The sequence below is a fragment of the Chionomys nivalis genome, chromosome 22 (genome assembly GCF_950005125.1).
Source record: "Chionomys nivalis chromosome 22, mChiNiv1.1, whole genome shotgun sequence".
NCBI classification, from domain to species: domain Eukaryota; kingdom Metazoa; phylum Chordata; class Mammalia; order Rodentia; family Cricetidae; genus Chionomys; species Chionomys nivalis.
The window spans coordinates 49,600,872-49,628,754 of NC_080107.1; the positions used below are offsets into that span (position 1 = coordinate 49,600,872).

At 48.1% G+C, this 27,883-nt stretch overlaps 1 protein-coding gene across 8 annotated transcripts in view; it reads left to right on the forward strand.

Annotated features, from left to right (window-relative positions):
- Mapkap1 (MAPK associated protein 1) overlaps positions 1–19,563 on the forward strand; it is a 234,542-nt gene extending 214,979 nt beyond the window's left edge. For all 8 annotated transcript variants that reach the window (XM_057755381.1, XM_057755379.1, XM_057755385.1 and 5 more), the window contains 2 exons: positions 14,566–14,663; positions 18,081–19,563. In XM_057755381.1, coding sequence (XP_057611364.1) covers positions 14,566–14,663; positions 18,081–18,206 — 224 coding nt within the window. In that variant the 3' untranslated portion in view covers positions 18,207–19,563. The remainder of the gene's footprint in view (positions 1–14,565; positions 14,664–18,080) is intronic.
- The last annotated feature ends 8,320 nt before the right edge of the window (positions 19,564–27,883 follow it).

Here is a 27,883-nt window from a genome sequence, read left to right on the forward strand (position 1 = left end):
CTCCTTTCAACCCTCTCCCAAGGTCCCCATGCTCCCAATTTACTCAGGAGATCTTGTCTTTTTCTACTTTCTACTTCCCATGTAGATTAGATCTATGTAAGTCTCTCTTAGTGACCTCATTGTTGTCTAAGTTCTCTGGGATTGTGGTTTGTAGGCTGGCTTTCTTTGCTTTATGTTTAAAATCCACCTATGAGTGAGTACATGTGATAATTGTCATTCTGTGTCTGGGTTACCTCACTCAAAACAATGTTTTCTAGCTCCATCCATTTTCCCACAAAACTCAAGCTTGCGTTATTTTTTTCTGCTGTGTAGCACTCCATTGTGTAAATGGACCACATTTTCCTTATCCATTCTTCGGGCATTTAGGTTGTTTCCAGGTTCTGGCTATGACAAACAAAGCTGCTATGAACATAGTTGAGCACATGTCCTTGTGGCACGATTGAGCATCCTTTGGATATATACCCAAAAGTGGTATTACTGGATCTTGAGGAAGGTTGTTTCCTAATTTTCTGAGAAATTGCCACACTGACATCCAAAGGGGTTGTACCAGCTTGCATTCCCACCAGCAATGCAGAAGTGTTCCCTTTTCCCCACAACCTCTCCAGCCTAAGTTGTCATCAGTGTTTTTGATCTTGGCCATTGTTACAGGTGTAAGATGGAATCTCAGAGTTGTTTTGATTTGCATTTCTCTGATGACTAAGGATATTGAACATTTCCTTAAGTGTCTTTTAGCCATTTTAGATTCATCTGTTGAGAGTTCTCTGTTTAGGTCTGTACTCCATTTTTTTTTTATTGGATTATGTGATCTTTTGGTGTCCAATTTCTTGAGTTCTTTGTATATTTTGGAGATCAGACCTCTGTCTGATGTGGGGTTAGTGAAGATCTTTTCCCATTCTGTAGGCTGTCGTTTTGTCTTGTTGACCATGTCCTTTGCTTTACAGAGGCTTTTCAGTTTCAGGAGGTCCCATTTATTAATTGCTCTCTCAGTTCTTGTGCTGCTGGGGTTCTATTTAGGAAGTGGTTCCCTGTGCCAATGTGTTCAAGTGTACTTCCCACTTCTCTTCTATAAGGTTCAGTGTGGCTGGCTTTATGTTGAGGTCTTTGATCCATTTGAACTTGAGTTTTTTGCATGGTGATAGATATGGGTCTATTTTCATTCTTCTACATGTTGATATCCGGTTATGCCAGCACCACTTGTTAAATGTGCTTTCTTTTTTCCATTTGATATTTTTTGCTTCTTTATCAAAGATCAGGTGTTCGAAGATGTGTGGATTGATATCCGGGTCTTCTATTCAGTTCCATTGGTACTCCTTCTGTTCTTATGCCAATACCAGGCTGTTTTCAGTACTGTAGCTCTGTAGTAGAGTTTGAAGTCAGGGATTGTGATGCCTCCAGAAGTTCTTTTATTGTACAGGATTGTTGTGGCTATCCTGGGTTTTTTGCTTTTCCAAATGAAGTTGAGTACCGTTCTTTCAAGGTCTTTGAAGAATTTTACTGGGATTTTGATGGGCATTACATTGAATCTGTAGATTGCTTTTGGTAAGATTGCCATTTTTACTATGTTAATTCTTCCTACCCAAGAGCATGGGAGATCTTTCCACTTTCTGTTGTTGTCTTCAATTTCTTTCTTCAAAAATTTAAAGTTCTTGTCATACAAGTCTTTCACGGAACTAGGCTCTTACAGCCTTCACTAGTACTCTACCAGTAAGAAGTAAAGAATGCACTAGCATGAGCTGATATGCTGGTATTTTAGAGGAGTGGGCACGTAGTCCTGTGTCTAAGTTTTCACTAAACAGTTGGCTTGAGTTTTATCAGCCCATCATAACAAATCAAGGCAGAGTAGGAAGTTTGCATACATTTGTATTTCCTAGGCTTTTATTACCGTTCTCCTCAAACTCGTCCTTTCTTGATTATTAACACAAGAAGAAAACAGTGAGACAGGGAAGAACTTAGACTGTTCCTGTGAAACAGAAAAGCTGCACAGAGTCAGTTTCCTTTTGCTTCTGCCAAGCTCCCTGATGGATTTTATTTATTTTAGGTTTGGTGTTGGGGGAGGAGTTGTTTATGTGCTTTATCTTATTTTGTTGTGGTTTGTTTGTTTGTTATGATCTTTGAGACTGGGTCTGACTGTACAACCTTGGCTAGCCTGGGGAGTTCTGATGTGTGTTTCTGTCTAGGAGTCTGGAGCAGATTTGTCTCTACCTGTTAAAGAATTAAAAGGCAGAGAGACTCTCCAGTGCAACAGGCAGGAGCAGGGACCTCTCAGACACAACAGACAGAATCAGCTGTGAAGAACAGCTTTATTAGAAATGAGGAGACACACACACAGTGAGGCAAACAGAGCCAGCTGTTTAAAAGATGTTTTAAGTCTTTAGAGGCGCTCCCTCTCCTAATTTAGAATGTAAAGAGAGACATGAGGCTGATTGGTCCACAAGTGTTGTCCTAATCCTATCTAGCCTTGAACTTGTGAGCCAGTCTACCAGCTGGAGACCTCCTAGAAGGAGGAAAGGCTCACTAGGAAGAAACTTGCCATCATAGAAATCAGTATCTTTGTTACCTAGTCCTGTGCCACCACAGGTACCCCTCTGTCTGCCTGTCAGGGAATCTGTCCTACTTCTAGTCCCTCCTGTAGCCCAGGCTGGCCTCACACTCACAGAGGCCTGTGCCACCACACCCCACTGGGTGTGTTTATTGTTTTAATCTCATTTGCTCTGGTGCCAGGCTGGCCTATAACTCTCTCTCTCTCTCTCTGTGTGTGTGTGTGTGTGTGTGTGTGTGTGTGTATGTGTAGCTTGGATGGCCTTGAACTCAGGGTAATCTTCCTGCCTCAGCTTTCTGAGTACTGGGATTACAAACCGTCATTCATGGACCATGCCAAGTTTTCATAATACTAAATTCCATAAATACATAATTCCATAATATGAGGTGTTTAGATTTTTAGTTGTCCTTAATACACATGGAAAAGGTAACTATATTTACATTAAGTAGAAAATGTGCCAGGAAATGTGCCAGGCCGTGGTGACTCACACCTTTAATCTCAACACTTGGGAGGCAGAGGCAGATAGATCTCTGTGAGTTTGAGGCCAGCCTGGTCTACAGAGTGAGTTCCAGGACAGCCAGAGCTACACAGAGAAACCATGTTTCAAAGGATGAGTTTGGGGGAGGGGGAGAATTGCTTCTGAGGTTCCCATATGCAACTTTCAAGATGAGCTAGCAAATTAGCCCTTTTATCCTAACTGACAGGATATTTTAAAGTCCTATTTCAGACATTAGGAAACAGTAGCATGGGCCCATGAGCCCTAAGAGAAGGGATGAGTGTAGTGAGGCTTCCCAGAGAAGAGACACAGCTGGCTCTTACAGAAGTATAGAGGGGCCACCTCGAGGAAGAACTCTTTCTGTCCTGCTGTCACCTGCCAGTACATATGACGGCTCCAGAAAGGCCAGGACTAGGGAATGGGCTCCACTTGCCCTAGAGAGACTACTGTACATTCCCAAATAAAGCTTGAGAAGGAATCTTGAGCTTGGGAACAGAGTTCAGTTGTAGAGCACTTTCCCATTGTGTTGATTTCCTAAGTATGGCCCTCGTAGGCTTACATATTTGAATGCTTAGTCACCCTGGAGTAGCACTATTTGGAGGTGCTGCTTTATTGGAGGAGGTATGTATCACTGGGGGTGGCCTTGAGGTTTCAGGTGCTCAAACCAGGCCCAGTTCTCCCTCTTCCTGCTGCCTGCAGATCGGGGTGTAGAACTCTCGGGTACCATATCTGTCTGTGTACCATCATGCATTCCACCATAATGATCATGAACTAAGCCTCTGAAACTATAAGCCAGCCCTAATCAAATGTTACCTTTAATAAGAATTGCTGTGGTCATGGTGTCTTCCTCACTGTTCTGCTTACTGCTTAAGCTGAGGCTCAGTGGAAGTACAAAGTGAAAAAGCCTGGAAAAGGACCAAACTGACTTATAAGTAAGTCAGCCACCTACATAAAGACCAGTGATCTCCCAAGACAGCATGGCATGAATACCCACCCTGTAACTTCATTCACAGGATCCAGAATTCGGTTAGAAGTTCAGACATGCAGAGCTGAGCATGGTGATGCACACCTGTAATCCCAGCACTCAGGAGGCTGAGTCAGAAATACAGCAAGTTTGGGGCCAGTCTGGGCTACATGATAGATGTCTGTTTCAGAAGACAAGCACTGTGAATTTGAGGCTAGCCTGGCCTACAGAGCAAGTTCTAGGACATCCTGTCTCTCAAAAAATTAGATAGATGGATGGATGGATGGATGGATGGATGGATAGATAGATAGATAGATAGATAGATAGATAGATAGATAGATAGATAGATAGATAGATAGATAGATGATGGTAGGAGAGAGAGAGAGAGAATGAATGAGAATAGAACCAGAAATGGCAGGTGTGACTGAATTAGCAGATAGATATGTTCAAAGGGTCTGGAGAGATGCTCAGCAGTTTAGAGCTTTTACTGCTCTTGCAGAGGACCTGAGTTCACTTCCTAGCGCCCATATCAGAAAGTGCATAACTCCTGGAACCCCATCCCCAGGAGATGTGATACCTCTGACCTCCACAGACACCTGTACTCGTGCACATACCCAAACACAAGATACACACACCCATAATTAAAAATAAGATGAATATTTTTTAAATACATTCAAAAACTTAAATTGAAAAGTAATCTACCCTCCCAAAGGAGAAGCAGTGTAAATTGGGAAAAGAACAAAATGAAAATTCTAGAGCTGAGAAACAATTCTTCAGTCAAAACACTCACTGAGGAAGAAAGAAAGAACTAACATGTGGGTTACCTATTACCACATAACAGATTTGAGTGGCTTAAAACAACAATTACATTTATTATTTTATAGGTTCATGAGCAGAGGAATCGAGCACAACTTGGCTTGGTCTTCTAGCTCAGGGTCTCTTTAAGGTGACAGTCCAGGTGTAACCCAGTGTGGTGTTGCATGCCTATAATCTCAGCACTCAGGAAGTCAAGTTGGAAGTCAGTGTGGGCTACATTGTAAGATCCTGTCCAAAACAGAAGGGAAGAAGGCAGGAAAAGATGTCATAGAATCTGCTTCTAGGGCTGGAGAGATGGCTCAGAGGTTAAGAGCACTGGCTGCTTTTCCAGAGGGCCTGAGTTCAATTCCCAGCAACCACATGGTGGCTCACAACCATCTGTAATGAGATCTGGTGCCCTCTTCTGGTGTGCAAGTGTACACGTAGGCAGAACACTCTCTACATAATAAACAAATAAATATTTTTTTTAAAAAAAAAAAGAATCTGCTTCTAAGTTCACTGAGTGATCTCTGGCAGAATTCAGTTCTTGGGAAATGCTTTCAGATCTATGTCACATGGCCATTGCAACAGAGAACCTCAGTAGATGGCAGTGGGTGTCATCAAAAAGAATGTTAGCAAGAAGCTCTAATCTCTTATGACCTAACTCAGAATGGTGTCCCTACAGAATTTCTGTATTATTGGTTATTAGAAGGAAGTGACAGTACCATCCCATAAACAGCAAGAGGTTACATAAAGCCGTGAGAATCAGAAGATGGCATCATCGGACCTGCTCAGAGTCTGCCTACCACAGCGAGAGAGCTGTAAGATAACAGTAGGAATGACTCAGACTGAAGCCAGTAGTGAGAATGGGGGCCAGCAGCTCCATCACACTGTGGTCTTGGGAAGCAAAAAGCTGCTCAGAGTTTGATCTAGGATCTCAGACCACCAATCTTGGAAGCCCAGCAGTGGCTAACCAGGGTAAATACAAAGAAAATCACATCAAGTCACATCGTAATCAAATTGCTGAGACCCAGGGATAAAGAGAAAAATCTGAACAGCAGCCGAAGAAAGCAGCTGGGCACATCGCAGAGCCATGATAGGAATGATGGCTGACTTCCCGTCAGAAGACAGCAAAGGAGCAGCTCTAACACACTGAAGTAATATCTACCCAAAGTTTGGATTTTCCCAAGTGGTCCTTAGATGAAGGTAAAATAAAGACATTCCAGACAGTCAGAAAGTGAGTCTGCAATCAAACCACAGCAAAAAAGTGCTGACTCCAGGGGCTGGAGAGATAGCTCAGGGGTTAAGAGCATTGCCTGTTCTTTTAAAAGTCCTGAGTTCAGTTCCCGGCAACCACATGGTGGCTCACAGCCATCTGTAATGAGGTCTGGTGCCCTCTTCTGGCCTGCAGACATACACACAGAATATTGTATAATAAATAAATAAATAAATAAATAAATAAATAAATAAATATTTAAAAAAAAAAAGAAGTGCTGACTCCAAGTAGAGCCCAGCTCTCCAGAGAAGCCCCTCGAAGGGAAGGAAGCAAGGCCCTGGGGCAAGGGCCCTCACTCAGGCAGCCCACCACCTGTCTCCAGCAGCCTGAGATAAGCACGGTTCTTACCGTGATGATTTGAGTTAATGATGGGGAGCAGTCATTTAAATGGTAGTTCAGTAAATTATCTCTTCATCCTTTCAAAAGTTGGTCTAATGTATTCCATTTTTATATGTTGAATTTTGTGCAAAAAAAAGGTGAAACTTTTTTTGGGTTCTGGTATATCTATATTTTTAATTTTGTCACAAAGCTTTCTGACTCTGTAGAAAATGTTTGTCTCAAAAGATGAAAGTAGAAAGGCAAAAGGACCCTTTCATCCATAAGGCATCCTCCGGGCTTCCCATATATCACCTGACTTGCAGCAGCTCTCAGGGATGCATCTGCACTAGTTATAGAGCCCTAAGTTTGTTGGACTTCTTGTGGTGACAGACTATCAGACAAACATCCCATCCTGGAAGTGAATAAGTAGCCTGGGGCTACACGGGAGTACCAACAAAGGTTGTATAGTCTCTTTGCCACTGAGGTCTCTGTGCCTTCCCATGGAAGTCTAACCCTAGTCCTGATGCAATCTAGACCAGTGGTTCTCAACCTCTGGGCAAAATAACCCCTTTGACAAACCTTTAATCTCCAGAAATACTTTTATTATAATTCATAGCAGTAACAAAATTAGTTATGGAGTAGTAGCAGAACTAACTTTATAGCTGGGGTCAGCACAACATGAGGAGCTGTATTAAGGGTCCTAGCATTAAGAAGGCTGAGACACTGAGCTAGAAAGTTATTTTGTAACAAATTTCAACCACACTTGGTTTTCTGGATATTCCTCTAGAGCTTGTTAAATACAGGAAGTTAGAACAGAGGAAAGAGTCACCAGTTAAATAGTCAAGGCGTGGAGGATGGAGGTGGGGATAGCTCCCAAGAGTAAAATCAGTCTGTATGTGGAGGAAGCCCAGTCAGTGTGTTAGCTCAGCCCAGTGCCTGCACGGGAAGGTTGAAAGAGAAGGGATGGGAATTTGGTGCCACCTTTGACAACATGGTAAAAGGAGACTAAGTTGAACTACATGAGACCCTGTCTCAGAAATCCAAGGAAGGGTGGGGTCAAAAGAGAGACAGTAAGCATAGAAGGATGAAACAGTCATGTGGCAAAGTACAGAGCCTTGTGTAGCCTGGAGGAAAGTCATGGTACTTCTACATATGAACATGACTTTTAAAAACAGTAATTTCCAGGCTGGGAGAATGGCTTAGTATGTAAGGATGTTTGCTGTGCAGGCAAAATGACCTTAAGTTCAGATCCCCAGCATAAAAACTGTGTAGCTACATGTGAGCCTGCACTAGCACTGTGGGAGACAGCTGGGAGGATCTGCCGGGCTTGCTGGCAACCAGAGAGACCCTATTCAAGGGAATAAGCAAAGAGTGAACAAGCAGGAGTTGGGCCATTCGTAGGCAGAGTTTTTCTGTGTTTTGGCAGCTGCTCCCAAATAACCACAGAGAGGCTTAATATTAATTATAAATGTTCAGCTGATAGCTTAGACTTGTTACTAACTACCTCTTACAACTTAAACTAACCCCTATTTCTTATCTAAGTTCTATCACGTGACTCATGGCTCGTTACCTCATTTTGTACACATCTACTAACTCTGTGTCTGGCTGGAGACTCCCTATCGCATTTTTCCCAGCATTCTCTCTGCCCCCAAAATCCTGCCTAGCCCTTGGCCAGTCAGTTTTTTGTTAACAGTGAGAGCAGTACGTCTTTACAGAGTACAACAGTTGCTCCACAGCATTCCCCTTTTGTTTAATTAAAAATGAAGGTTTTAGCCTTAACACAGTAAGGTCATGTAAAGCAGAAATAGTTGAGGTATCCTCTGGCCTCCATGTCCAGCATGGACGGTGAGCACACACACTGTTTTTAGAAAGTTCCCTCTTACTGGGGGAAAAGTACACAGTGTGGGATTTTCATGCTTAAAACAGAAAGGAGTATTTTGCACAATAATTATCAAACCTCCATGACAGAAGGTTTGGTGTTGGCATTTAACCTCCGACAGAGCCCATGTGATCTCTGGCTTGTCACAAGTCAGGGCCCTTGAAGAAGGAAACTTCCAGAGACTGAATGTTTTTCTTGCTTCTGTATGTCTCTAAAAGCCAAAGGGGGGAAAAAAAGTTGAAGCAGTGCTCAGTTATTGAGCTGTCCTGTAGTACTTGCTGAAGGAATATAGACACAAGAAGAATCATTCAGACGTAATAAACCATTACCTTTTCGTTGTTGTTAAACTCTTTTCTTTCTGTGTTTCTGGGGATTAAAACTCAAAGCCTTGTGGTCTCTAGGCAAGTGCTTCATCATTGAGCTATATACCCCAATCATGATTCTTTGTTCATTTTCTGAAGTCCATGGAGATAGCACTGCACCTGGGAGTGGGGCACTTGCCCCAAAGCAAAGCTCTCATCCAGCTGTTTGAGGCGCTAGCTAAACTAGCCATTTATTTCATAGGACACCATTTTTACTTGAAAACACTGAAAAATTGAGTCTCAAAACTTAAGCCTTTGGCAGCCATTTTATAAAAAACCAAGTGAACCTGCTGGTTCAGGTAGAAGGAAGTGGTCACGCTGTGTCCCAGTCCTGAGAGCCAGACTGCCTCAGATCAAGATTATAACTTTTGAAAACTTGCATCTCTTTCTGAGAACTTGGCTTCTCATTGCTTCCACACTTCTCTGTGGTAATCAGTGGTGCTAAAACACAACTTCTGCAATACTGCATAATGATGTGCTTCAGCATCGGGGTGTTTTCCAAACTCAGGCAAGGTGGACACACACCCAGAGGACTCTGTCAGCATACCCCGGAGGAACCTTCACACCCGTGCCCACTGCCGCACTGTGCACAGCAGCCAGGATGCCCATTGCAGAGGAACCCATAGAGAAAATGTAGAATATATGTAATGGGATTTTATGTAGCTGTAAAGAATGGAGCTGTGACATTTATAGGAAAAGGAAGGAAACAGTATTAGGTCAAGCAAAACAAGCCAGACTCAAACAGACATCCCACGTGTTTTCTCTCATGCAGATTGTAGATTGATTTTCTGTGTGTGTAGTGCATATGTAAGGATGTGACTGTAGGTCATGAAACTAGAAAGGGAGCTGTAAGAGGTGACGACCTCTTAAGGGAGGAGTAGGTGGAAAATAAGAATGTGTTGAGGTGACATAAAGGCTGAAGGAAGGTTATGGGGGAGCAGAGACTAGCAGGAGCAGGCAACACTGGGGGCATGGGAGAGTCAACAAAAACCAAGTATATAAGCAGATCTCATAATGAAACCCATCACTTTTTAGCCAGTTTTAAAGACTAATAAAGGGTTTTTCTTGTTTTTGCTTTGTTTTGTTATTATTATTTTTAAGACAAAAAACAAGATTTATTCAATGTGCAAGACCACCAAGAGGGGTTTTGTTGTTGTTTTGGTTGGTTCATTGATTAGTTGTCCTGTCCTGAGACAGCAGCCACCTTCTTTTAGTGAAAATGGAATACAGAAGATAGGTTACAGCACAAAGGCTCAACATCTCTGCTTCTGATGTCTGTGTGGTAATTACCCTCTTACTGCTATATTCCATCTTCTCTGGCTCACTTTAAAGATATATGAATGTAATCCAGGCGGTGGTGGTGCACACCTTTAATCCCAGCACTTGGGAGGCAGAGGCAGGTGGATCTCTGTTAAGTTTGAGGCCATCCTGGTCTACAGAGCTAGTTCCAGGACAGGTCCCAAAGCTACAGAGAAACCCTGTCTCAGGGAAAAATAAAAATAAAATGTGTGTTTGTGTGTGTGTATGTGAATGTAGAGACACATTTACATATGCAGATTTTTATTTAAATATTCAGAAGCAAATGTATAGTCTCAGTGACTCCCCTGAGCATGTGACCAGTGTCCAAATGCCATACTTACCCCACTGTGCTGCATTTTATTCCTATGCTGTGTGTGAAAACAAGTTGGCTCAAAAAAAGCCCAATTAAAAACAAAATCTTCAAAATAATGAGTGTGCTACCCAGATAGAAGGCCCTCACTGAGGCCTTCTCCATATAGGAGGTTGCAAGGTAGAATCGTGTCTCTGATGATGTGTTGAGACCACAGGTGCCTGGGACTACAGCCCACATCGAACTTGGGGTTCAAGGTCTGGCACTGTGGTAGGTGCCATCTGGAGCGGCTCAGGCCTCTGTCCTGCTTCATTTCCAAGTGGAGTTTAATGTCTCTAACTAACTTGAACACTAGATTTCCGTGAATAGTTTTTCCTTAACTGACATTTTTTACAGAGACGGTATGCAGCTGTGACTTACCCCTTTCTATGAAAACTGGTGGTTTTCTTTGAATTTTCAAGGGTTACCTGCCTACCTGGTCCCTAAGGCTCAAGCCTTATGGGCTGCCACTCTCTTTAATTTTTTTTTGGGGGGGGGGGGGTTTCGAGACAGGGTTTCTCTGTGGTTTTGGAGCCTGTCCTGGAACTAGCTCTTGTAGATCAGGCTGGTCTCAAACTCACAGAGATCCGCCTGCCTCTGCCTCCCAAGTGCTGGGATTAAAGGAGTGCGCCATCACCGTCCGGCCTTTTATTTTTTATTTTTATTTATTTATTTATTTTTTGCCACTCTCTTGTGGTGCCATTTTCTCTCCTGCTCACGGCAGACCTTGTGTTGCTATGATAACAGAGGATACAAGGGCAGGCTTGTTGGTCCCAGCTCTGATAACAGCGAGTCCTTCCCAGTCACCTGCGGTGACAGTTTACCATGCAACACAAGTCACCATGTCTTACCGACAGGTCCGTGTCAGTTAGTGTGTCTGCTTTGGATAGACAAGTTTCGAACTATATGGCACCATCGAGAATGAATTCTGTTTATCCTAATGTCCAGGCCTGCCCACCGTGGCCTAAGTCAGCATCCCTTCTGCCCTCTCCAGCTCAGTGCCATATCTACAGTCACCTGGCCACTATGGCAGCTGGTCTCTCTGCCTCTGAACTCTGGGGACCCTAGGGAAGCACCCCAAATACAATTTATCTGTGTATGCCACCGCCCTGTTTCAGACCCATTAGTGGCCTCATCAGTTGTGACATCCGGGCCTTGCCAGTCCCTCTTGTCTGCCCACTGTGAACTTAGTCTGCTCTGGCTCCCTTCAGAGCCAGTTTGCCAGTTTGTGTGCCTTCTTTACCCAGCATCTTTTGTCCTCCATAAAAACGGCCCCTGAGGGCCCTTCCCCATACCAGACAAATCACCGCCTCTGTGCCTTGTTGTAATAAGAGTGGCGGGGCTGCGTCCCCGGCACCCAGCCGCTCGCATGGCTACCTTATGCCCCGAAATAATTACACGGAAACTGTATTCTTTTAATCACTGCCTGGCCCATTAGTTCCAACCTCTTATTGGCTAGCTCTTACATATTGATCTAACCCATTTCTAATATTCTGTGTAGCCCATGAGCTGGCTTACCAGGGAAGATCTTAACCTGCGTCTGTCTGGAGTGGGAGAATCATGGCGACTCCTGACTCAGCTTCTTTCTCCCAGCATTCTCTCTGTTTACTCCACCCACCTAAGGGCTGGCCTATAAATGGGCTAAGGCAGTTTTCTTTATTAGTTAACCAATGAAAGCAACAGATAAGATACAAGAACCACCTCCATCAGTGCCTCCATAGCAGCACTCTGTAAGTAAGACCCTCCTCACGCATGTCACACTTGATCCCCGTTCATCTCCCTACCCCTTGCCCTTACCAGTTCTCTGGCTGAATCTAGGATAGCAAAGCCTGGAGACTGGAGTGAGGGACCTCCAGGCCAGACCTCTTGGAGGCAGATCACCCCTTGCCCTATAGTCCAGCATGGGTGAAAATGACGACTGTCCTTGGCTTGTGCTTGTACCCCAAGCTCTGGCCATGGCTCCTTGCCATGACTACCCACTAGCCTTAGCTCAGTTGCAGATGCTTACCTCAAGTCTGGGGCTGTTCAAGAGCACACAGCACTGTGTCGAGGCCCTCCCTGTTCACTTCCGTGGTGTGACTGCTTTCACTGCCAAGGACAAGCAGTCTAGCCCAGGAGAGTGGGCCTTCATCATTCCCACCTGCCCCTCTCTCTTAGTTGGGCACTGAAGCGAGAACTGGGGACAGGCAAGGAGAACACATACTCCAAGAACAGTGGACAGCGGTGTTGGGGTGCAGGGGTTGAGAATCCTCTGACCATTGAGATCTGGCTAACAGTGACTTGTTTTTACACCCAACTCCTGTGTAGACGAGCCCCAGGCTTCTCCTCTGTGAACCCACAGTTGACAAGCCTGTGGTGCTGTAGTCCCCAGTGTCAAGGCTCTCTCCCAGACTCGGGCCGGTGCACACTGCACATGGCACGTGCTGTGTAGACTTGCCTCTGCCATAACCACAGGACATTTTAATCATGTCTCGGCCCCTCAAGCATGCCACCCGCATCTTGAGGGTTTGTCAGTGACAGGCGGAAGCAGGTGGTGTAGACGGTGCATGAGATCACTTATCAGAGTGCTCAGTGAACCCCGAAGCTTCAGGTCTGCAGGCCTCCCTGAGACCTTCTGGTCCTTTCTAGCCCCAGGCCATGATGTCTGTGTCGTGGCCAGGTGTCCACAGTAAGGCCTCCTGGGGGAATGTCTCTGTTTGTCCTTCACAGCTCTGTGTCCTTCGTAGATAGCTCTGTTTGGTCACAGCATGGCCAACAAATGTCTGCATTGTTCTTCTACAAGATGATGTCACCAAGATTCCAGCATTGAAAGAGGGAGAAAGAATTGAGAATCCACTTCTCTATCAAAAACAAGTAATTTATACATTAAGGGAATGAATAGTTTCCAGTCAAGAATTCTAACATTTTAGAGCCACAATTTCAAATCAAGCTTAATTTGTCAAGTGACTGAAAGTGGGTTTTTTTTTTTTTTAGAAAAATTATTAGCTATTTTTTTCAATATAGGATTTATAGTCCCAATTAGTATCTTGTAATGATGTTTCCAGGATAAAATACCAGCGCTCAACTTTTCTGGCCACAAATGTACAACATATATCAGTTTATTTTTGGAGATCTGAAAAATTAGCTACTGTAAATAAAGTCCCCAGAAGACTTCTCCGGGAAGGAGAAGAACTTACAGTAATATGGGTGACATATTATTAATTAATAACGTGACCAGCCGCTGCTTCAATTAAAAGGACAACGGATAAGGAGGCCTAGTAGGTGTGTATGGCCTGGTGAAGCTGAAAGGGAGAGCCTTAGGACTGGGGCCTAGGGGCTGCAGGCCTCTGCGCCATGCGCCCAGAGCTCTTGGTCTAGCAGGTCCTGTGAACAGGACCATGTCTTCAGAGCAACTTTAGTTGCCATTATTGGAAACCAACTTCAAGACAACTGAAGAAGGAAGAGCTATGCTACCTGGAAGGGCCCTGGAGAGTCTCCCCTAGGACTGAGGCCAGGAACCCCAAAGAGCCTCCTCTTAGCCTGCCCTTCTAAAGGTCACACTTAACTGGCATCTCTAGCTCTATTTAGATTTGGGGACCTGTATGGCATGTGTGTACCATCGAGTTCAGACAAAATTATAGACACCGCTACAGGCAGGCAAAACCAGAAAACTCTGACCACCATGTACGGTGGGACGGCTACACAGGAAAGGCATCCAGGAGGCACCAGGAGAACTTTCTTATACAGGTCATGGTGAAGGGTATCTTGGGGCAGGAAAGAGCCCACATAGACTAGGCTGGGCATGGGATGGTGTGAGGCTGGACCGGGTGACAGCCAAGAAGTGAGGTCATGAACTAAAGGGATTGGAAAGGACTGGGGGGAATTTGAATCCAGGTCAGTGGCACTGTAAGGTACAGCTGTGCTGTTGTCTAAGAAAGCACTCCACCCCGTCCTTCCATGGCCTTAGGAGCAGCGTCCATGCAGGACCGCCAGAGATGAGAAAAGGCAGGCAGTCTAAGCACAGTTACTTTACTTGTGGAGTCCTTCACTTGGGCTGCATTGGCCTCTTCCTTCAGTACTTTGGTATCTTGTAGAAGCAGTGTGTTGGGAAGGCCCTCCTGAGGTGTGCTCCTCAGCATTGTGCAGAGGGAACCCGGTGTGAGTCTTTGTTGTCTGCCTTAGACAACTCAGCTATCCTAGGGAACATTGCCATCCAGCCCCCACATGCTCTTGCTCATATCTGGATCAGGGCAGACACGGGGCACCCCACCCTCCATGGTGATTCACCTCGCCCCTTCCCTCCCTCCAGGTCACGCAGTATTTAAACTCACGTATCTAAGCAGTCATGACTATAAGCACCTCTACTTCGAGTCCGATGCAGCCACAGTCAGTGAAATCGTGCTCAAGGTGAGTCCAATGTGGCCTTTGACCCAGGGATGGGAGGATGGGGTTCTAGCTGGGCTAGTCTCAGGCCAGGGCCACACCAGCCTTGGGGCAGTGGCTCAGCACCTGCTGTAGCCAAAGCAAGACTCTTCAGCTTCCTTCCTCCCCAAAGGCCTAGTTCTTCATCTGTGCTTTTTACCTTTCATGCACTGTTTATTTTCCCCAGCCACTGTCAGGAGCCCCTTGAGGCTCGGGAGCCAGCTGAGGAGATCATAGTTTTGAATCGCTGAAGGTGATTTTCTCAACCTGTTCCAAGCGTGCCTACTGGGGCTAGCCTGGTATGAAGCTCAGCTCACTCACCAGGTACCTTCCCTGTGCCAAGATAGCGTTCCAGCTGCCTCAGCGATAGCTCCTCTGTCCCTAAAGAACTCTACCTCATCAGGGGAGAGAGAGACGAAAATAGAAATTACAGTAGGCTACCGATAGTCACAGAGCTGCTGTGTGGGTGTGTAAAGGGGAGGCTGGCTGGTGTTGCCCTGGGTAAGCGTGCAGATTCACAGCAGCCTGGGAAGGGGCTGGCCAGCAAGCTGGGTTGCTAAAGAGGCTACATCCACCTTTTAGGTCTTGTTGATTCAGGAACTCTAGGGCAGGACCTAGGGTTGGCCCCCTTCTATGAAGCACCCCATACCACCCAGGCTACCGGTCTCTGTGGTACAACCCGACCAGAACTCCTCCAAACCAACACTCCTTTCGCAAGGCAAATCCTGCACAGTTTAACAAGTAGAAGAAACAGCTGAGAAGAAAGAAGGAAGACATCTCCCCTTCCCTGGGCTAGATGAGCCTGACTTATACCTCTGGGCTTCGATTCCCTCCTTGTAGGGTGGCCATCAAGGGAGCTCTATTGCCCCCACCTGCAAGGAGCTGCTCAGGTGTACCATAAACCAGATGAGATCCATGGCCCTCTGGGTCATTGTCTCCTGAGAGAAGCAGTCGGGGGGCAGTGACAAGCACTGAACTAGCCTTGAAAGCTCCTATTGAGTCCTGGCAAGTCAGAGGTGGGCACAGAAAGTGTTCGCATTGCCTGCATAAACAAAATGCCCAGAGGAAAGGGAACGTTGGTAGAATGGAGACTTTGGTAAACTGGCAGAACCAGAAACTGACAGTAGATGTGGCCGATTTTGAAATGTGTTATCAATCCCCGAGATGCCCTGGCTTTACAGGAATACCACAGTTCAAAGACCCCACAGCCACCCAAGAAATCCAGAGGATAAAGCTTCTGGGAGGACAGTTGAGGACAAGGCACAGCGACATGGGCAATGGGGAGGTTTATAGGCTACCCTGACTAGAGCCTCAGGTGACCACTCTGGACTGCTGACTCCCAGTGAGCCAAGAGTTATTCCATCCAAGGAGATTGTGCCAGGAAATGTTTGGAGAGTGGGTAAAAAAGTATCCCAGCCCCCCACTTCATCAGGGCCTGAACTTATTTTTATAGCCAACATTAAAATATTCAAGTCTTGCGAAGGGTTCTAGTAAAATTATAATCCTGTGTTTGACATCAGAATAGTTTCCCCAACAGCAGATTGATGACAGAAACCCAGGTTTATGACTTGAGTACGAGACTGGAAGACCAAGTACAGGGAAGCCACTTACAGGACAGAACAGTTCCTCAAAGCAGCACTTCTCTGCCAAGCCCCCAGGCCTGCCTTCTCCCCTGAAATGCCTGTGTACATCTCAGGGTGTTTTAGAGGTATCACGTCACCGTGCACCTCAAAGGGCTTCATCCCAGAACCTGACTGACACAGGGAGCAATCATGGTCCTGACCAGAGGCTGAATTTCACTTTTCCTGTCCCCTCTCTCAAGGGGTTAAACTCCAGTTTTCCCACCATCCCCTTCATGTCATACCCAGGACTGTATGAGCTTTGTGCCCAAGCTCAGCCACCAGGGCCTCGGCTGCCTCCAGAATTGACAGGAATGTTAAATCAGGCTCTGTACGGTTCATCTCAGACTCAAGTAACATGTCCAGAGCTTAGAATGAGAGTTTAAACCAAAATTAAGAGCCCAAGGCTAGTGCCAGCGTAGCCATCACAGGCTTTCCACAGGACGATGGAGCTGAGTAGCAGCTACAATTAGGGTGTCTCGTCTGCCGTATTTCATCTAACCCTCCCATATTCCCTCGGAGTATAGACATCCTTGTCCCCATTTTATAGATGAGGACTGTGCTGCTCAGAGCTGCCCTCTACCCACCCCAATATGTTGGAGTCACACAGTGCTCAGTCCCGCCTCCTTCCAGCCTCGAGATGAATCTCTGAGGAACCGTTGTGCTCTTCACACCAGGTTCTTCTGTGATCGAGTGATGGAGGCTGTGACTTTATTGACCATGAAAACTCCCTATATTTTTATGCCTTAAGCTGTAAAGTGCATCGAAAGTAAACCACTCTGTAGTGCATAAAATCGGGCACATTTTAAGCCACAGCATATTAACCAGCTAATGGCAGACCAAAGGGCGATTTTATCTTTTGATTATTACATTAATCTTACATTAAAATTATCTATGTGATTATCACAAAGCACTGAAGATAATAAATTTAGGAAACAGTTGGCTTGTTGAGGACCATTTTAGAATGCTTTTGTCAAATTAGATGTGCCAAAAATACACTGCAAACACTGGATCAGCTAAGTGTAGACAATATAAGCCAGAGATGGCATTTACCAAGCTTGAGAACGCCTCCTGCCTGCCATCTCCACACCTTGTCCACACTGCCACCGATCACCCTCCCAAGCCTACGTCCTGATTTATGGCTCTCCGTTGGTAGCTTGGCAAGGTTGTGAGCGAGTGAGGCAGTCCCGTAGCCGTGCACTAGCCTGTGCTTCCTTCTGTTGATGACCAGCACAAAAAGTCTGCGGGGCCCTCGTCAGAGCCTCAGCTGCCTTCTCCAGCCCAACTTGAGCTTTCTAGCCAGGCCTCTGAGAAGTGTGAGAGGGGAACGGTCTCTGTGTTCACAAAGTCCAGGCAGAGCAGAACCGTGAAAGAAACCATGTCTGAAAGTGCACGGGTTGTCCTGAGACGACACACACTCCAAACTGAAGTCCACCCTGACTTGCAGTGACCTCAGCCCTCTGCGCTTATCTGACTGGCTCTAGCTGGTGGGGTGCAGCTGACATTAGAAGGAGGCCAAGGGGAGCTTTGTTACCACTTTCCACCCACCACATTTTCTTCCTCCAGCTGTGGAGGTGCCCTGTGACAGCCAGGGCTGTAGAGCTGCCTGGACAAAGCTGTGAGAACATTAGCCCAGGGTCAGTAGCCCCACTACTCACCTGTCTGTTGTCAGCAGCAGCTAGTCCAGGGTCACCGCCCAAAGCAGGTGTCTCTTCCACTCTGTACTCTGGCCTGGGGGAACAACCAGTGCCGCCAAGTAACAGCCATGTCCTTCTGCTCCTAGGTCAACTACATCCTGGAGTCTCGAGCAAGCACTGCCCGGGCCGACTATTTTGCTCAAAAACAAAGAAAACTGAACAGACGTACAAGCTTCAGCTTCCAGAAGGAGAAGAAATCAGGGCAACAGTAACGCTGGCCTCCAGCCTGTTGCCTCAGTCCAGGTTGCCTGCAGGGCCAAGTGACCCCGGAGTCCACCTTCATCCTGCAGTGCCTGATCTCACAGGCATAGGGCTGCTGGGCTCTGGGGAGAGGTTTAGAAGTAGGGGTGCCCTACTCTGGAGTCTGGGGACATTGCCATTGGACTGAAACCTGGCAATGGCTTTAAGTAGCAATGCCCAGGAACCAGACACCTCCTGGAGAGGCCACGCGCTGCCCAGCCATGTCCACTGCCTGGCAGTCCCACCAAGGATGTCCATAGCCATGCCAGACAGCTCCTTGCAACTTGATCAAATTTCTTAAAGCAAAGAAAGAACAAAAATGTACATTTTTTTTCCTTTTAATAAACAGGTTACTCTTTATCATGGTTGGTATGATGGACCATTTTTGGGGGGCAGAGAATTGATTGTATTCTTTAAAATCTGTCCCTGTTTTGATCAGGCAGATTGCAAAAGCTGTGATTGGCGTTCTCAGAAGGAATGTTTAGGCTTAGCCAATAGTTAACTATGCCATTTGTTTAAATGAGGGTATTTGCTTTGAGAATAGCATCTTGGGAAGTTAGGAACAAAGGCCATGCACACGTGCGTGTGAGTGTGTGCGTGCATGCATGGCTATCTTTTTCCCTTCAAAGGCCTTCTCAGCATGTGACCTGAGAGACAGGTGCTGTAGGATGGTGTGGCAGACAGTGTGTCTCCAAGCATTTAGTTCCCAGCCAGGGTGGTCTCTCATTTACTCAGAGCTGGTATATATGTTCAGCCAGAACCCCGAAGAGTTTGCCTCGCTGCCTCTGAAGCCTGTCTCCTGCCCTATTCCCAGTGCCTGCTGAGAGAGCTGTGTTGGGGATTGAGGAGTAGAGGGGAGACCATGTCCTTGTACCCCAAGCCCTAGGTAGAAAAGGCAGGGTGCCCAGCACTCTTGACACCACACCTCTGGCTACACCAGATGCCTCTGCAGACCTCGCCATGGTTCTCCTGTGACAGCACCCTTTCATACTGTCCTGGACCAGGGCCACAGACCAACATCTCAAGCGACCTGCGTTTAGAACAGTTTTTACATCACTGTGTCTGAGCCTCTCAGAGCCAGTGTATAGGTCTTTGCTAAAGGGTCATCTGGGTGAATGCCTCTCTCATTCCAATCCGTTCAGAAAACAGGAGCACCCTTTTCTAATGTCTTCCATTCCTGTCACCCCAAAAAAGATATTATTTGTAGCTTGCTCTGTATTTGAATTTTTAGCAATTTTATATTTAGATATCTTTGAAATGTAAATGACTAATTTGGTCATTAAATCTTGTCACATATTCGATATTAAAATGCTAAAATAAAAGTCATAAATACCCTCTTGTATATTGCCTTGGATTCCTAAAGCCTTGAGTACACAGTGCTGAGGTGGTGGTACCACGTGGGTCTTGTGTGGTGACACGCACTGGCAGTGGATGGGCCCAGCCACGTGAAGCCGTACAGAAGCCACATCTGGGCATCCTTTTGCTCGAGGGGCACTGGAATCTCGGACTCTGCTCTTCACAACCGGTGGTATGTGGCTCTCAGCTGGCTAGGGTCTCGGGGCCTTGAGTTGCCTGATGTCAGTCCAGATGCTGCATTAGGCCAGCTGCAATCAGGGTTCTTAACTCCTCAGGTCATTGTGAGCCAGCCTCCCAGTCTTAAAAGACGCCCCCTGGCCCTGATGGGGGAGTCTGGCCCAGCCCCGGCTCAAAGTAGCTCGTTGCTGTCTGGCCTAGTCTCTGAGCCTCTGCCGACACCTCTGGCCACAGTGCTGACTGGCCCCATGCCTTCTCTATTGGCCAGTTTGGACATCCTAACTCCCTGTCACTTGCTGACTGCTGTGGACCAGAAGTCCCCCAGCTCAGGGGCATGGTCCACACCTCGCAATATGTGGCTGTACTCTGTGATTGTGTCTCTTTTCCCAGTTCGGAGATAGCAGCTGACCTACACTTCTGAGTCTTCGTGGAGGTAGCCCCACAGGCCATATCCCTGCCAGCTGCTTTCAGGGGCTCCCCATCGCCTCGGATCCAGGACCATAGCACTGTAGTACATGGTGTATATGGGGGGGGGGGCACCAGTCAGGTAATGTGGCCTCCAGACCAGAATGTGTCCAATCCTAGCTGTCTCCTTACTGCTAGACCTTTGGGTGAGCTACTTCCTTGAGCCTCAGTTTCCCCTTCTGTAAAATGGAGATGAAACTAGTTCCTTCCAGGGGTGCTTGTGAGGGTTAGATATGCTTGCGAGTAAGAGTGACCAGGTTCCCAGACGGGTGGCACACGCCTTTAGTCCCAGCACTCAGGAGGCAGGTAGATCCCTGAGACATCAATGCAGGCCTAGTCTACGAAGAGAATTCCAGGCCAGCCAAGGATATACAGTGAGAAGACCTTGTCTCCGAAAAGGAGGTGGAGAGATAGCTCAGTAGTTGGGAGCTTTGACTGCTCTTCCAGAAGACCCCAGGTTTAATTCCCAGCACCCATGTGGTAGCTCCAGCTCCAGAGGATCTGATCAGTGTGCACATACCTACATGCAGGCGCACACCTACACATAATTAAAAATAAGGAGTCAAGATCATGACAGGGAAACCCACAGAGACAGCTGACCCGAGCTAGTTGAAGCCCACGGACTCTGGATCGACAGCTAGGGAGCCTGCATGGGACCAACCTAGGCCCTCTGCATGTGGATAACAGTTGTGTAGCTTGGTCTGTTAGCGGGGTCCCTAGCAGTGGCATCAGGGTCTGTCCCTGGCACATGAGCTGACTTTTCGTAGCGCATTCCCCATGCTGGAATGCCTCACCAACCTTGATGCAGGGAGCAGAGCTTGGTCCTGTTATGCCATGCTTTGCGGCTCCTTGGGAGGTCTGCCCCTTCCTGAATGGAGGAGGAGTCGGGGTGAGGGAATGGGAAGAGAGGAGGGAAGGGAAACTGGTATGTAAAATAAATGAAAAAAAAATAATCAGTAAATAAGAATGGGCCAGGCTCCTTGTGTTGATGAACAGTACCCAGACTTAGTGTCTTATGAAAGCCGTTTAATCTAGTCATGGGTCCAGCTTCCTCTGACGATCACAAAGGCCAGGGCTGGAGGATGGGACCTTCTGCCCCCAGACTCACAAGATGACACACACTCCAGGGAGCCTAGGAGGGGGAGCCACCAAGGGTGAAGAGTCACAAGTGTGCTTCCCAGTGTCACCCTTCGCTGGCCACTCTACAGGAGCACCTTGTCTGTGGGCCTATTTAAATCTGCAACAGATTTATTATACTCCACTCTGGGCTAGTGTGGGACCCTCTTGTTTAATGCTGCAACACTTGCCTGCAATTGAACATTTTCTTTTAACTTAGACTAGCAACCTCTCACCTCCAAAGCCTTTTTAAGCAAGCAGAGCCATGCAGTCAGGATTTAGTGAGCACTGTATGTCTCTGATACACACTGAAAAAAATATGTAACTATTCGGGTTTAAAGCACCCGTGGAAGGATCTAGAGAGATGGAATGGTTGAGAGCACTGGTTGCTCTTCCAAAGGACCCACGGTTCAGTTGCTGGCACCCAGATGGCAATTCACAATCGTCTGTAACTCCAGTTCCAGGGTATCTTGCACCCTCTTCTGGCCCCCTCCACGAGCACCAGGCACACATATGGCGCACAGACATCCATGCAGACAAAGCACTGTACACATAAAAAATAACAGGGAAACATTTTAAACCACGCGTTCAAATATCCCCAAAATCATGACATGCACAAGAGACTGTCCCACACAGGGGACAGTAACTACCCTTGGACATTTTTGAAAATATTTTTTATTACATTTTATTTTTTATTTTGTGGGTGGCAGGCACGCACGTGTGGAGGTCAGAGGACAACTATAGGAGCTGGTTCTCTTTTTCAGCCATGTGGGGCCTGGGATCAAACCCAGGGAATCATCACATCTGGCAGAAAGGGCCTTTACTCACTGAGCCATCTTGCCAGCTCTTCCTTGATGCTCTCTCAGTGCCTGCATTTCACAGGCTGTAGGCTCTCAGTTCTGTTTCATAAATCTTGGTCATCCCAGGCCAAGCGCTCCCTCCCCCACTTTACCGATGGGGCAAGGGAAGCCACTTAGGGTCCTGCCCTAATTTACTTTCTGTTGCTGTGGTAAACGCCATGACCAAGAGCAACCTGAGGGAAAGATTGATCAGCTCACAGCTCCATGTCACAAATCCATCGTGAGAGAAGCCAGGGCAGGAACCCCATTGGTAGGAACTGAATGAGGCAGAGGCCGTGGAGGAGTGCTAGTTACCGGCTTGCTTAGCCTGTTTTCTTACACCTGCCCAGGAATGGTACCACCTGCAGTGAGCTTGGTCCCTTCCACACCCAACATCAACCAAAAACTGCCCCGCAGTCCAGTCGAATGAGAGTAGATTCCTAGCAGAGTATCCCTCTTCCCAAGAGACTCTAGTTTGCAGTGAATTGAAAAAAAAAAACAAAAACTAACCAGTAGATGCTCTTGTATCCACTCCCGCACCTTCCCCAGCCCACTGACGAGGGCCGGAAGGCAGGAGGTGTTTGCTCCCACCCATCTCCTCCACTAGATGTGTCACTCGTGGAGTCCCCAGGCCAGTTCTGAGCGCAGTGGGATTATGCTTCAAGTGACTGTGGCTAAACTCCTTCGACGGACAGGAAGGTTCCCATTGCACTGGCCGCTGCTCACCTCCCGATTAGACAAACACATTCTGAGGTCTGGAATGAAAAGTTAATGTGCCCGTTTATTCATTTTTCTGACAAGTCACAATAGATTTTTAACTGCCAATGAGTAACCTCCCCAAGGTGCAGTGGCCATTGAGTGGCCATTTCCACCCAACACCCCCTACCAGGCTGCTCTTTCCTGGGGCCAGGGCATTGTCAGATGTGCCGTCTTCTGCACCCCACAGAAGCTGTCCACCCGGCCTCATCAAGGTGACCAGGAGTTGGTGATGGCCTCTCGCATGGCAGCCAGGGGTCAAGATGCCTATCTTCACCTGCCTCGGCCTCTGTAAAATAGAAGCAGTGGTAGTGGGGTTCAGCCTAAAGAAGCCAGCTCTACGAGGAACACAGAAGCAGTGGTAGTGGGGTTCAGCCTAAAGAAGCCAGTTCTACGAGGAACACAAAAGGCTAAGCTTGGAACCTTGTGCCAGACCCAAGGATCCAGCCAAAGCATCCACAGAGAAAATTAACATCTACCTCCGTATGCTATGTGAGCCCAGACCCATGACTCAGCCTCTCCAAACCCCTTGTCTGCACAAACATGACAGCACCCCACCGTCTATGAGATAAATACAGTGATGTCCACAGGCCTGGTGTGTGAATCTGGAGCACACACTGGCCATGCCTCCCCTATAGCAGGGCCTCTTGGTGCAGGGCAGCCCAGGGGTGCAGACAAAGTCTGTATGGTTTCCTCCAGGAGCCCCCAGCACCTGAGCCTGCTTCCCCTTCTCCTGCCACGTCAGCTGGGCAGCCCCGGGCAGGCCTGGCATCTTCACATGTAAACCCCTGGCATCCAGGAGAAATACTGGAAAGCTAATTCCTTTTAAACAGATAAAATCTGTCTGTGTTACAGCCCCCAGCTTTGTGAAAGGGAAATGCTTTAGCGTCATATTACATACAAATTTTAGTTTAGAATTAAATACCCTTTTAACATACATTAAATGTTTAGCATTCTTCAAAGCCCTTGACTGTATAAAGAATTTAACTCATATGTGTTGGCAAAAAAAAAAAAAACAGCTGGAGGAATCTATAAATTAAGAAAGTTCTAGAAGCAAGGTTACCACAAATCTTCATGCCTACCTCATTTAGGGTGTTATTCTTTTGGATAGCCCCTGGTGTGCTGGGGAGGTGTTGAAAGACCGAAGTCCCCATGGGGACATCAGCTGTGATTGGTGGCTTCCCTGGGGAGTGGAGGGTCCCCACAGGAGGCACCTCAGGCACAAGAAACCAACAGCATGGCTTCACAACTCCGCCGCCAGGGTCAGATTTGCTGTGCCATTTGCCTGCATGGGGCTCTGTCAGGCTGCACTGTCACCTTGTCTGAAGTTCACACACAGGTCTGAATACACAGGAAAAGAGAAGCTTAGGAGGGGCCGCATAGTGGGGTAGCAGCCTTGTTCCGGGTTCAGGATACAATAGCATAGGGTTAAGGACAAAGGTGACATTTAAGGAGCAGAGGAGACCTGGGTCACAGGAGCCATAGACAGGTCCTTTGCTTCCAGACTCTACAACAACCTGCCTGGACAGCAAGTGACCGGGGGGCAGGGTCTGTAGCCCGCCTCCTGAGAGTCCTGATGCCAGCCCGGCGGGCACTTCCCCTGAGAACGGGGAGCAGTTAGGTGCCAGTCAGATCCCTGGGAGTCCAGCATCTGAGCAAGGATGTGGGCAGTGAGCACAACTCAAAGGCCACCCATGCTGGATCCACCGTGGGCACCTGGACTCACTAGGCCAGGCTGGGGTCTCTCTGAGGTACGCTATGGCTGGGCTGCCCTAAGTCACCGCACCAGGACCCCTGGCTGAACCCCTCTGAAGACCCATCTGTAAAACAGGGCAGAAGTAAAGGAACCTCTCTCCTGGGACTGCTGGCATTCAGGAGATAGTGCCCAGGCAGCTCCAGAACATCGGCTACTGGTCATAAACAAAGCCTTCATTGCAAGTGGCTTGCTTGACCATCTGTCCAAGCTCTCACTAACCAAAACATGAAAGGCCAGTACCTGCCTACCATGCATGAAACCCGGGGTTCAATCCCAGAGCTGTGTAAACCTGGTTTGGCGGCACACGCGTGGTATCCCAGCATTCAGAAGAGGAGAGATGGAGTTTAAGCTCACCCTCAGCTATGCAGAGAATTCAGGCCAGAAAGATCTCGTGTGGAGACAGGAAGTGAGATAGCGTGGGAACTTGAGTTCCCATCACTCCTGGGCAGATATGGCACCTACAGAGATAACCCAGTTTGGGCTCCGACCGGCATCTGTGTGACTGCCACACTCTGGGTCTCAGACCTGCTGTGCCAGCCTAGGGCATGTCTCGTGCCTGACTAATGCCTGGAGAACAGGGGAGCACTCCCCACCCAGGAGGAGTACCGTCATTACCAGAGTCCCCTGGTGCCTACCTGTCCCACTCCCGCTCCCTGGGGCTCCCGTCCTCCAGGTGCAGTTGGCCTGCACCTGTGACTGGCGGCTGCCGGGCCTCTCTTCTCATGTTCCCGTCTACAGTACGGGCTGAGGATCCTATGGGAAACACCTGGGAAGGACAGAGTCCCAGAAGAGGAACCCAGGGACAGTCACCAAGTAGAGGAAGTAGCCAAGTAGAGGAAGGAGCCAGGGAAGGTGGCTCCCCACAGTCCTGGGCTCTGAATCCTTGCTGTGGGGGTCACTGGGCCTTCAGGTTCCACAGAAAGGGGTTCCTTCTGTTACCCCAAAATTGGTAGCTTCTTTCATGTCTAGAAGGGAGGTCTATGCCTCGCCTGGGCAGCCGTGAGGAGTCTTCAGTGACAGGACTCTGATGCTTCTAGCAAGCTTCATCTGGTGGCCACACCACAGGCAGGCTGTGTGTCAGCCACAGGTATTGCTGGGACCTCCCTCAGTGCCGCGGTCCGGTCGGTGCCTGCACTGCCTTCCTACCTGCTGAGCAGGGTGTCCTCCTCGAGGGACAAAGCCATCCAGTGCCCGCCCAGCGCAAATCACATGCTCATCCCCAGCCAACCTGTGGTGTGAGGATGGGTGCAGAGCTGATCGGCAGCTCTTCTAGGACCAGAGCAGGACACCAGGGGACAGGAAGTGGATGGGCCACCCTCGCAGTCTCAACTGTGCTAAATTGTTTGCAGTTCCAAAGGCAGCAGCTGGTGCCTAGGCCTAGGGTGACAAGTCCTCAGGGGAAGAGTTTGCCCAGCATGGGGGACACTTGGGAATATGCCCCTGGTTCTCACTGCAGTCAGGCAACTGGAGGGAAGAAGAACCTAGGCAGCCTGGGTGATGGGGACAGAGGGGTGAGCATGTACCTATGTATGTGTGTAAACACTTGACTTATATCCGTGAGGGAAGGGTGGGCCACATGCACACGTATGTACTCGTGTGTGCCTGAGCTAAGAGTCATTATGTATGCATTTATGTATGCCTATGACATGGCTTTATATGTGAGTGCATGTGTGTCTGCATGCCTATCTGAACATGTGTCCATACGTGTGTTTACATGCACTCTGTGCATGTGTGTGCGCACACGTGTGTGTGTCCTGAAGCCCTGGGCAGGCCACCCTGCCAGCACCACCTGCCCACCTGCCCTGGGCCCAGCGCTGGCGGCCCCTCCCCTCAGAGGACATGTGCTGCTCTCTAAACAGCACTTCCTCTCAGCCAAGCAGCTGGCCACCATTTTGGCACACATTGTCCTGTCACATCTGATTTGTGAAGTCGTGTCTGCCAGGCCCACAGGAGCGTCCAGCTGGGCTCTCTCAGGTCAGGGAATGTTTTCGTCTTTAGCTTGTGGGAGCCGTGGAGAGCAAGCAGCCAAGCTTTGGTCAGGTGAGCACACTCAGCTTTCTGCCTCAGCCCTTCAGAGCGAGGAGGATTGTGAGGATGGAGAAGTCCTTCTGTCTCCCCGAGGTACCAGAGACTGAGAGTGGGCCAGGATTTCCCACCTCTCTGGCCTTCCGGAACCTTGCTGCCCATAGCCTCTCTGCACATGACGAGCACATGCCCTCCTCCTCCAGGAAGCCTACCTGAGCTGACAGCCACCTCAGCACCCGTGCACAGTCACGCAGGGTTTCTGCAGGGTGACTCCGACCCCCACAGTCCCCAGAGAAAGCCCTTGGAGTCAATGCTGGCAGTGGAGCCCAGCCCCTGAGGTGCCGTCAGGTGCTCTGAGAATCTAGCTGAGCCAGTGTGTGAGGGCCAGACCACAACTGTTTCCCTGAGGTGGGTTGCTGTCTTTTCTCTACCAAGGACACCATAGCCACCAGAGCAGAGGCCACCCAGACTCCTACACCCACCGTCATTCCGTTGTCACTGTTCTCCCAGGGGCCACATCCTCACCCCTGAGTTCAGGGACCAGCACAGGCTTAGCAGTGTGATGTTAAGGGCTCCCAGGGAGATGCTGTGGCCACAGATGTTTATCGAACACTATGGTCTATGTGACTACGCCCACCATTTCCCTCCTGCAGGGCTCCGAGAGCCTGCCGTGAGCCATCAAGCGCCTGTGCTTCAAGAAAGATGACTAAAGCCGGGCGATGGTGGCGCACGCCTTTAATCCCAGCACTCGGGAGGCAGAGGCAGGCGGATCTCTGTGAGTTCGAGACCAGCCTGGTCTATAGAGCTAGTTCCAGGACAGGCTCCAAAGCCACAGAGAAACCCTGTCTCGAAAAACCAAAAAAAAAAAAAAAAAAAGAAAGAAAGATGACTGAGAAACCTAACAAACAGCTGGCGAGAGAGTGAAGTTCATAGCGAACCTGAGGTGGTTAGACCTCCAGAAGGGTGGTCACCCTGTACCAGGTGCCAATAAGTATGTAACTGCTGTTCCAGCCTGGAACACGATGGGGGACCCAGAGCAGTAAGGTTGGGGCCAGCCACAGCCTGGACTCATTCTCTCATTTCATGGGCTCTTTGTGGGGACAGGAGCCCTAATACATGTCAGTCAAGGTGACAGCAACATCACTCGGGTGGCTTCACA